General features: G+C 42.6%; 1 protein-coding gene across 1 annotated transcript in view; it reads left to right on the forward strand.

The window, feature by feature from the left end:
- Nucleotides 1-11,900, forward strand: part of LOC108540776 (tumor necrosis factor receptor superfamily member 10D-like) — a 34,994-nt gene that overhangs the window by 11,843 nt on the left and 11,251 nt on the right. Inside the window, 3 exon segments of the mRNA XM_017889958.1 lie at nucleotides 3,486-3,588; nucleotides 10,545-10,793; nucleotides 11,386-11,497. Coding sequence (XP_017745447.1) covers nucleotides 3,486-3,588; nucleotides 10,545-10,793; nucleotides 11,386-11,497 — 464 coding nt within the window.

Below are 11,900 nucleotides of genomic sequence, written 5' to 3' on the forward strand. Positions count from 1 at the left end.
ACAACATACAAGAGGGCCTGGAACAATGCCCGCGCTTGCTTTTTATAGCTTGAGGTAAACAGGACTTGTCAGGTTACAGAGGAACAAGGCATTACAATTGGTTTACATTTTAAATTATGCTTTTAACAGCTTTCTTATTGGTTTCTGCGCTTTTACAAACGGTTGCAACCTTATGGGAGGTTCTCCAGGTGTTGTTTTTCTTTGAAATATACGGAGGAATGTGTTTGTGTCGGGCTCAGGAAGTGGAGGCATTGCTCAAGGCTGTGATGTGTTTGTGTCGGGCTCAGGAAGTGGAGGCATATGGGGGGGATGTGATGTGCTCAAGGCTGTGATGTGTTTGTGTTCTTTCACTATAAAACACATGATACGATCTCTACACTTAATGAAATGAAACTGGAAATCAGTAACAGTATCCATAGAGAATTCTAAAATTTGGGGCCGGGCGCGGTGGCTCAAGCCTGTAATCCCAGCACTTTGGGAGGCCGAGACGGGCGGATCACGAGGTCAGGAGATCGAGACCATCCTGGCTAACACGGTGAAACCCCGTCTCTACTAAAATACAAAAAAACTAGCCGGGCGTGGTGGCGGGCGCCTGTAGTCCCAGCTACTCAGGAGGCTGAGGCAGGAGAATGGCGGGAACCCGGGAGGTGGAGCTTGCAGTGAGCCGAGATCGCGCCACTGCACTCCAGCCTGGGCAACAGAGCGAGACTCCGTCTCAAAAAAATAAATAAATAAAATAAAAAATAAAATTTGGTTATTGAACAGCACATTTCTAAAAAATCTGTAGTTCAGGGAAGAATTCAAAAGGGAAGGTAAAATATTTCAAAATAAATAATAACAATATAACATCAAAACTGACTGGAAATCGCTAACAGTGCTCGGGGTGAAATAATACAGCTTTCAATGTTTCTGTTAAAGAATTGGGGGTTGAGGAGATGGGGAGTTACTACCGAAGGGTATGCAGTTCCTTTGTGGAGTGATAAAAATATTCTAAGGTTGATTATAGCAACGATTGCATAGCTATGAGTATATTAAAAACTACTGAAATGTAGACATTAAATGGGTGAATTATATGAATCATCATAATTACTAATTATGTGAATTGTGTCTCATTAAAGCTGTCAAAAAAAGAAAAAATGTGAAATGTATGGCCTGAAGATCTACATTAATCAATCATAAAATATAAGCATAAATTTAAACCAAACAAAGTAACAAGGAGGAACATAAATCAAGGAAATAGAATACAGACCACAAAAAGAACTGACAAAACGGACCGTGTGTGGTGGCTTACGCCTGTAATCCCAGTACTTTGGGAGGCCCAGGCAGGCAGAACGCTTGAGCTCAGGAGTTGGACTAGCCTGGGCAACGTGGTGAAACTCCAGCTGTACAAAATACACAAATATTCGCCAGGCATTGGGGCACACTCCTCTCTGTGGTCCCTGTCACCTGGGGACTGAGGTCGAAGGACCACTTGAGCCCGGGAGGCAGAGGCTGTAGTGAGCAGAGATTACGCCACTGCACTCCAACCTGGATGACAGAGGGAGACCCCGTCTCCAAAAAAAAAAAAAAAAAAAAAAAGAATTGACAAAATGCAAAGTTGGTCTTCAAATGGAGTAAGAGTGTGAGAGCAGAGAAAGGAGACAGAGACATCGCCTGAACCTAGAGGGACCGTAGCACGAGAAGGAAGGATTTGGGAAACATGCGTTAGCTTGTAGTAGTAGTCACCAACTACTAGACAGGCTTTGATGTGGAAGAAAGCTACATTTTGTCTTGTTTAGATCCAGGCAGTTGAACAGAGCCCAACATAAGTAGCTTTTTTTTTTTTTTTGAGAGGGAGTCTCGCTCTGTCGCCCAGGCTGGAGTGCAGTGGCGCAATCTCGGCTCACTGCAAGCTCCGCCTCCCGGGTTCCCGCCATTCTTCTGCCTCAGCCTCCCTAGAAGCTGGGACTACAGGCGCCCGCTGCCACCCCCGGCTAATTTTTTTTTTGTATTTTTAGTAGAGACGGGGTTTCACCGTGTTCACCAAGACGGTCTCGATCTCCTGACCTCGTGATCTGCCCGCCTCGGCCTCCCAAAGTGCTGGGATTACAGGCATGAGCCACCGCGCCCGACCCCCATAAGTAGCTTTTATTGTAAACGTTTTGTTTTTGCTCAGGAGCAAAATTATATTACATTTAATTAAAGTTTGTAATTAAGTTGATTTTGTACTTTAAAACACTCCCAACTTTAAGAAATGTTACAAAAACTATGCAAAAAATTTGAAAAATAACTGTTGGCATGATGAAAGCTATTATTGAATTATTTAGTGCGTACTTTCTACAAACAAGGAAATTAACATCAACACGTTACCACTATCTAATAAGCAGACTCTGTTCTGATTCTCCAGCTGTCTTCTCGTTGTCATTTATACCACACAGATCATGGCCGGAATCCCTGAATTGCTGTTTCATCTTTTCGTGTCAGTCTTTGATATTTAGTGGGAACAGCTTGTCAAAGTCCCTTGTAAAGCAGAAATTACTTAATGTTTGATGCTATATCCTGACTTTCTTTAAGGTTATATTATAACCCTCATTTGTAAAACTGTGTATCTTTATGTGTGTGTTTGTGTGTGTGTGTGAGAGAGAGAGAAAGAGAGACAGAATTCACCCACTAGTAAATTAAACACTTGATCAAACTAAATATATTAGATGCTATTTCTGCTTGAAGGGGTCATGTGTTTTTTGTATTCTTTTTTTTTTTTTTGAGACGGAGTCTCGCTCTGTCGCCCAGGTGCAGTGGCGTGATCTTGGCTTACTGCAAGCTCTGCCTACCGGGTTCACACCATTCTCCTGCCTCAGCCTCCTAAGTAGCTGGGACTATAGGCGCCCACCACCCTGCCCGGCTAATTTTTTGTGTTTTTAGTAGAGACGGGGTTTCGCTGTGTTAGCCAGGATGGTCTTGATATCCTGACCTCATGATCCGCTCCCCTCGGCCTCCCGAAGTGCTGGGATTATAGGCATGAGCAGCCGTGCCCGGCCTTTTGTATTCTTATAAAATCTTTTCTTGCCAACCACAGTGGTGTGTTCCTGTTATCCAAATTACTTGGGAGACTGAGGCAGGAGGACCACTTAAGGCCAGAAGTTCCATGCTGTAGTGGACTACGATCACACCTGTGACTAGCCACTGCATTCTAGTCTGGGCCACATAGCAAGACTCTATCAAAAAAATAAAAAATAAAAATAACTCTTCTGCTCACATTTTCTGTGGTAAAGATATTTTATGTTGTAATATGAGAAAAGGATACAGAGGTGGTTTTTTTTTATAGAAAATAGCTGCTCTAACAGGCCAAGGGACAAACATGGATGCAAAAAAATGAAAGTTTGGAGCTGGAAAGAAGTCCAAGCTCTGATGGGTTTTGTCACTTGGGGTGAAGGGAATGTGAGACGGAGCCTGGGAGAGGTAAGGTCTGGAAGACACTCACGCCCATCTCTGCCTTGTCCCCACAGGTCCAAGTTGACTCTAACACCATCTCCCGGCAGGACAAAGCTCCCCCACCGCCAGTGGTCTCACAGCAACAGAGTCGCAGCCTCAAGGAGGAGTGTCCAGCAGGTGCACTCTTATTTTAAAATCAGTTTATTTTAATTGACAGATAAACATTGTATATATTTATGGTGTACACCATGATGTTTTGAAATATGTACACATTGTGGAATGGCTAAATCAAGCTAATTCACATACTTATCATATATTTGTGGTAAGAACACTTAAAAATCTACTCAGCAATTTTCAGCTATACGGATGCAGAGCCCTGGGATAAGCCCTCTTCGCCCTCCTCATCTGCAGGTTCTGCATTCATGGTTGCAAACAACACAGATCAAAAACATGTAGAAAAAATAATGAAAATGATAATACATCAATAAAAGTAGATAAAAAGCAATGCAATATATAGCACTTATGTACATAGCATGTTTATTGTATTAGGTATTACAAGTAACCTAGAGATGAGTTAAAGCATATATGCCTGGGTTATATGCAATACTATCCCAATTTGTATCAGAGAGTAGAGTATGTGCAGTTTGTTTCACGGAATATATTCCCTGTGAATAGAAGGAAGAACTGTTCAACGTTGTTTTAATAACTCTAGTGAGCATGTCACACAATACATCTCTTGAATTTATTTCCCCCTGTCTCACTGAAATTTTGTATCCTTTTACTAACATCTCTCCAACCCACCATCCAACTGTAGCACTGGTAATCACCATTCTACTCTCTACCTCTATGAGATTAACTTTTAAGATTCCACATATGTGAGATCATAAGGTGTTTGTCTTTCTGTGCCTGGCTTATTTCACTTACCATAGTATCTCCAGGTTCATCTATGCTGTCAGAAATGACAGAATTTCCTTCTTTGTTAAGGCTGAATAGTATTCCATTATGTCTGTGTACTACATTTTCTGTACCTTTTCATCATCGATGGACACTTAGATTGATTAAATGTCTTAACCATTGTAAGTAATGCTCCAATGCACATGGGAGGGAAGATATCTCTTCAACATACTGATGTCATTTCTTTTGGATGTATACCCAATAGTGGGATTGCTAGATCATATAGTTGTTCTGTGTTTTGTTTTTTGAGGAACCTCCATACTGTTTTCCATAATGGCTGTGCTAATCTCCATTCCCACCAACAGTGTACCAGCGTTCCTTTTTCTCCCCATCATCATCGACACTTGTTACCTTTTGTCTTTTTGGTAATAGCCATTCTTACAGGTGTGTAGTGATACTTCACTGTAGTTTTGATTTGCATTTCCCTGATCAGTGATGTTGAGCATTTTTTCATGTATCTGTTGGCCACTTCTATGTCTCCTTTTGAGAAGTGTCTATTCAGGTCCCTTGCCCATGTGTCCATTTTAATTGGATTATTTGATTGCAGGCTATTGAGATGTTTGAGTTCCTGTGTATTTCGGATGTTAACCAAAATCTTGGATATTTTGGATATTGATCTCTCAACCTGTAGGTTGTCTCTTCACTCTGTTCCTTGTTTCCTTTGTTGTGCAGAATCTTTTTAGTCTAACATAATCTCATCTATTTTTGCTTTTGTTGCCTGTGCTTTTGGGGTCATAGCCAAGAAATCATTGTGCAGATCAACATCCTGAAGACTTTTCCCCTGTTTTCTTCGAGTAGTTTTACAGTATCAGGCCTTATGTTTAATCTTTAGTCCATTTTGAGTTTTTACATATGATGTGAGATAAGGGTGTTATTTCATTCTTCTGCATGTCAATAACTTATTTTCTCAACACCATTTATTGAACAGGCTGTCCTTTCCCCATTTTGTGTTCTTGGTATCTTTGTCACAATCAGTCGACTGTAAATGCATTGATTTATATCTGGGGTCACTATTTCATTCCATCTTTATCTTCATTTATGCCATTACCATTCAGTTTTGATTACTATACCTTAGTAATATATTTTAAAATCAGTTAGTATGATGCCTCCATCTTTGTTCTTTTTCTTTGTTTTGCTTAAGACCACTTTGGCTATTTGAAGTTTTTTGTGGTTCCATACAAATTTTAGAATTGTCTTCTCTGTTTTGGTGAAAAATGTCATTGGAATTTTAATAGACATTGCACAGAATCTATACATTACTTTGGGTAGTTGGATGATTAAACACTACTGAGTTTTCTAATCCATGAACATGTACTGTCTTTCCATTTATTTGTGTCACTTTCCAATTCTTTCATCAATGTTTTAAAGTTTTCAGACCTTTCATCTGTCATAAATTCATTTAAAAGAGTTTCTGCCTTGACAACCATTTTTAGGCCCGATATAAGTTGTTTAAAACCCAATCATACCACAACATCTTTTGCCCAATTAATAATTCCTTTCCCTCTTCAATTGTTTTTGATCTAGCACATTTGGTCTTCATCTCCCTGACCCCAAACCCAACACATCCTATAGCAGCTGACTACAATAAAACCTAATAGCTCACACCAGAGCAGTGTGAACCTTCTTTGCAGGTGTTGTCTTCCACCATCCCTGTGGAAAGCCTAGGCTATAATGCCCATGGATCTTTATAAAGGCCTAGTCCCATGGGTCCTCTCTGTCTCTTGCTCCCCACACACTGGCTAGTGTCCTTGGACTGGATGGCTCCCCACTTCTTGTAAGTGCTGCAAAGTGTGCTCTCCTCTTCTCTCTGGAGTCTGTAAGTAATACACCACTTCTGTGTTTCCTGTGTTATGTCGTGTTGCTTCCTGTGTTTTCCCTGACACATCTGAACCTAACTTGTAACTTCTTTCCCCATCTCGGCTCTCCAAGAGTGACTATCTCCTAAGGAGTAGAGATAACAAAACTAGACATAGGTCAGACAAGAGGCACAGGGGCATCTGCCAGTAAAAGTAATTGTCTTGTGGAAGGGACACCTACAAGATGAACACCCAATTAGGCATTAGACAGTCCACCAGGATAAGGAAGTTTCCTGTGAACATTTGTGATGAAATCCACTGGATCCCCATCAGGGCAAAGCTAGAGTTTATAGCCTCCCTATGGAGGAAAACCTCAAGACCAAATAAGAAAAAAAAAAATCAGCTACCACCTTGGTTGAATTTATTCCTAAGCATTTTTTTTTTTTGTGGCTATTATAAATGGGATTTTCCAGATAGTTTCTTTTTAATGTATAAAAATTTGACCATGTACTTACTTTAACCACCTAGTTTTATATTTTCACGTGGTTTCATGTATCCAGTTAGTGTTCTGTTCTTTCAGATTGAATAACTGTTGGGGTGATCAGACCCAGCACCAGGCTGTGGGGGCTACGAAGTCTGGTGGAGTCAAAGGAATGAGAAAACACAAGTTGAGAGAGAAAGTGGGACCAGGGGGCCAATGCTAGCATGGAGGCTGTGAAGGCTGGGATCTCTGGGGGCCCACACTGTTTATTAGTGATCCAACAAAGAAATAGGTAGTGAGGATGTGGGGGTTGAAAGGAAACGATGTATCAAGTGCAGCTGTGATGGTTTAGCATTTTCTTTGAAACTTGAGATAATGGGGGTGCTAGAAGCAAGGAGCCAGCAAGTTCAGACACATTCCAAAGGCCACAAGGGGTTTTAGAGCCTGGACCCTGGACAGGTTCTAAGCCCTGCCTCGGCTTCTCTCCCAACACTCAGCTTTTTCCCAACATGCCCCCCTTTTCTTTTTTGTAAAACTATCACAGGTATCATTGCTTGTTCTCGATGGCAGCTTCTCTCCAGTGGTGGTTTCCGCATCTGCAGACTAAAAGGAGACAGCACAAGCATATGATTGTTAGAACCAAATTTACAAGTACAGAGCTTTCAGTGGCCTTAATCCATTTAAGAGGAGTGATTGTAGACCCATCGGCTGTCTTGTTCAAAATATCAGTTCCAGGGAACAAGTTCAAGTGAGCCTGAGAGGCTTCAAAAACCTGCTCTTCTAGTTTTACAATATCGAGGGTGAGATTTTCATCTCTGCCCTCCAGATGGTGTTTAAGAGTAACATAACACAACTTTGAATCCAAAAGGTCCTCTTTTTGTTTTTAAATTAATTGAGGAAGGCAGTTGCAGGCTGTGCAGCCCTAACTTGCTGGTTGGTGATCCAGCTTCATTTTTCTTCGCCCTTATTCAAAATGGAGTCTGGTTTGAATGCTTCTTACGTATTTCCCCATTCCCTTTTACAAGAGGACCCTTAATTCTAAGGGTTGCAGAAGGATGAAGGTCTGTCTTCTGTAACTTCTTCATGCTGAATAGGGGTGATGAAATTCCTGCCTACCTATTAGGGTCTCTTGTATTCAGGGTAGAGAGGAGTTCAGTCAGAAAGCATTGGTCTGTTAAACATCTATTGTACCTTTGAATCCCAACAAAAGGTAAAACCCTGGCGCTCCAGCAGTTTCTCAGCATGGTTCATACTGGGGGAATCCAGTCCATGGTTGGGATCCATGGATCCCTCTAGTCTCCCATTCCATGGTCGTGCACATCTTGAGCACACCCACATGGTTTGTTCATCTCCTGCAAAAACACAAACATACCCTCACCCCTACATTACTAAATCTACTGAAATAGAAGCAAAGGCCTCCTTTTTTTTTTTTTTTTTTTTGCTGAATCATTTATAACTCAGCCTCTGCCTCTTTGGTTATTTACCGCAGGGTAAAACTTACCATTGATAATGAGAAGCAGGCTTTTTCTGATTAACAGAAGGCATAGAGAAAGCAAATGGAGGCTTATCCTTCTTGTGCAACAGTATAGCAAAAAAGCAATCCTTAAAACTTCAATTTGCACTGTACAGGTGGATCCACTAGATGCTGTGGTGATGTGTCTTGATGATGATCTCTTCATATTTAATCTGTTTAGGATTTTTTGGGCTTCATGAATATGGATGTCCATTCCCATCCAGATTTGGGACATTTTCTTTAATTATTTCTTTAATTACACTTTCTGTTCCTTTCACTTTCTCTGATGCTCCTTGGACCACCATAATGCATGTATTGTTTTGCTTCACAGTAACCATTGGTACTGTTGGCTTTCTTCCCTCTTTTTCATTCTTTATTTTCTTTTTCTTCTTGTGACTTAGTAATTTCAAATGCTCTGTTTTCAAGCTCACTGATTCTTGTGATTAATCAACTCTGCTGTTGACATTCTCTGTGGAATCTTTTAGTTCAGATATTGTGTTGTTTAATTTTAGAATTTCTGCTTGGTTCTTTATTATGCTGTGTGTATATATTAAACTACTCATTTTGATAATGTATTGTTTTCTGACATGACTTAGTTGTCCATCTGTATTCTCTAGTAGCTGACTGAGCTTCTTTAAGATGAGTGTTTTCAATTCTTTGTCAGGCTGTTGCAAATGTCTGTTTGTTTCGGGTTGGTTACTTGTGCTTCATTTTGTTTCTTTGATGCCGTCACAGTTCCCTGATTGCTCAGGAGCCTGTGGCGATGTGTTTGAATGTGCACTTTGATGAAGCAGGGATTAACTCCAGTATTTACAGACTGGCTTTGTCAGGGAACTCCCTTCACCAGTCAGCCTGTTCAGAGATTCTGGGCAGGCCATGTGGCGTGTTTCAAGGGTGGTCAGAGCCTGTATCCAGAGAGGTGACCTGAGGCCTGATTCCATGGGGGCTGAACTGGCACTGGAGTAGGCCTTGTACTTGGGTCTGCAGATGTCAGCCAGGTGCTGTGATGGGCCTCATCCTTGGGTCCACAGGGAAGGACCTGGAGCCTGAGTTCATGGGGACTGACCAGGACTAGGAGAGACCTGGAAGCTGAATCTGTGGAGTTGGGTCAGGATCCTGGGTCTGTAGTGCTAACAATCTAAGTGCACAATCTAAGACTGCTATCTTGGCTTATCATGCCCTTATCTCTATGTCCTTCCAGACTTCTGTCTCCTGCACTTTCTGGTTCTTTATTCCATGGGGGTACGTTGGATGATTTCTGTCAGTCGGGCACCATGCTAATGGGGATAATTATAAGAGGCCCTGCCCTCATGGAACCTTTTCTCTGGGATAGTATTAAGACACACAGATCAAAATAACAGTCAGAAATTCCTGATTGGAACCATGAAGAATAATTAGGTGATGAGTGAGACAGAGACGAGGTTGGTGGGGCCTCTCGAGGATGGTGATTTGGGCCAGTATCCAAAGTTGGACAGGAATAGTTGTGCAGAGGGTCAGAAATAGTGCTCCTGAGCAGCCTCCCCGGGAATGACAGCCGCAGGGTGCAGGGGTTGGGCGATACTGAGCAAAGACAGGGCCACCATAGTGAGTGGACAGCAAACAAGTCAGGTGGACCAGCATGGACGGATCACATGTAGATGAGGTTGGATTTTATTGTGTTATTTTATTTTATTGTTAAAAAAAGTAGACTGGGTGTGGTGTGGTGTGGTGGCTCATGCCTGTAATCTCAGCACTTTGGGAGGCCCAGCTTTGTAGATCACCTGATGTCAGGAATTTGAGACCAGCCTCACCAATATGGTGAAACACTGTCTCTACTAAAAATACAAAAAATTAGCCAAATGTGGTGGTGGGTGCCTGTAATCCCAGCTACTTGGGAGGCTGAGGTAGGAGAATTGCTTGAACCTGGGAGGCAGAGGTTGCAGTGAGCTGTGATTGTGCCACTGCAGTCCAGCCTGTGCAACAAGAGTGAAACTCCATCTCCAAAATCCGTCTCCAAACAACAACAACAACAACAACAACAACAACAACAACAACAGCACAAGAATAACAAAAACACAAAAGTAAAATATTTCAAGGATTTGTATTGATTACATATTGAAATGTAGTGTTCTGGATATTTTAGGTTAAAACTAGATTGTTAAAATTAATTTGACTTCATTCTTTTTGCCTATTTAATATGGTTCTCATAGAATTTAAATTTCTTATGTGGTTTGTATTATATTTCTGTCAGCAATGCCAGTCAAAGGTATGTAATAGATGCAGAATTGATGACAAGAGTGGATTTTTCTCTCTGGATTCCACTGAGGGCCAAAAGAGAAGTTTTCCCACCACTCTCAGCCTCTGGGAATTCTGCGGTGACCCATTCATTGGCTTTTCTCTCCCTTCCCAGGATTTTATAGATCAGAACATACTAGAGCCTGTAACCCATGCACACAGGGTGTGGAGTACACCAATGCTTCCAACAGTGAACCTTCTTGCCTCCCATGTGCAGTTTGTAAATCAGGTACAGAATGTGTGGACCTCTCGTTCGGAGGTGGAGTGCCGGACAATGAGGTGGGAGTTGTAGTCGACATGAGTCAGGGAACCAAGTTCCAGCCCAACTTGGTCTTCATCACCCTGTTTCATGATTATGACTTTGGCTGATGAAACAAAAATAGAAAGAAATATTTTCTATGATGCATGCCACCTGGCTGGTAAATCTTCTAAACTATTGGCTGCAAGGAGCTGGGGGCATCATAGCACAGAGAAGTCCTGGCTGAGTGGATGGGGCTGAGTTTTAGGGTTGGCACGTGTCTGCTCTGTGACCAGGCTGTCTTCCCCGGGCTTTGCATTCCTGGCAGGTGCTTGGGCTTGCTCAGCCTTCAGGTTCACAGGCCTCTACTGCCTCCCCAGCAGGCTGGTTTTTTGGGAAATCACCCAAGGGCTCCTCTCCTTGTAGAGTCTCTCAGATGATACTTGTGCCTCCTTTGCTACTGACCATGTCATCTAAATGGTGCTTTTTCCCTAATCTGATGTAGTAAATAATGAATCACGGACCTTTTGTATTGGTCCTTATGTACAGGGTGGGTGTCCTGTGTGAGCCCTGAGTGTGCTGGCACAGAAACTGGCCCTCAGAACTCCTTGGCAAACTGAATTGAGCTGAGCTGAGGGGGAGGGGGTCGGGGTGGTGAGGAAGGGTCAAGGGAAACGTCAGGGAAACACATTCCCAAAACCTTGTGCTCTGTCATCAGATGAAGAAGAGATGAGTCCCTGCACCACGACCAGCAACACAGTGTGTCAGTGCAAACCAGGAAGTTTCCGGAATGGCAATTCCACTGAGATGTGTCGGAAGTGCAGCACAGGGTGAGACGGCAGCCAAGGGTCTCCCGACAGCTATTAGGAACCTGAGAAGATCTGAGTCACCTGGTACCCCTATCTCTCCGCTTACCCCGTGGAGCCTCCAGCCCCATGAGGCATCCCTGAGCCTTTGGGGTCTCTTGAGCCTGCAGTGGCCCCTCCTGGTCCGTCTGCCTGTCCCAACCCCTACTCCCTGTGGCAGCCCCTACCCATACCCTCCCTAACCAGAGTCCCTTTGGCCAGGCTGAATTGTTCACTGGGCACAGGAGGTGACTTTCTAGGTCCCTTGAAAGTTTTCAGGGGACCTAGGAAATGTGATTTCCTTTTGAAATCAGAAGAAAACACTTGAATCCAGCCTGGCTTGTATTTGTCCTTATTCCAAATTGGTTTTAAAAAATGTAATTTTAAT

The sequence above is a fragment of the Rhinopithecus bieti genome, unplaced genomic scaffold, assembly GCF_001698545.2.
Source record: "Rhinopithecus bieti isolate Rb0 unplaced genomic scaffold, ASM169854v2 scaffold_20129, whole genome shotgun sequence".
Lineage (NCBI taxonomy): Eukaryota > Metazoa > Chordata > Mammalia > Primates > Cercopithecidae > Rhinopithecus > Rhinopithecus bieti.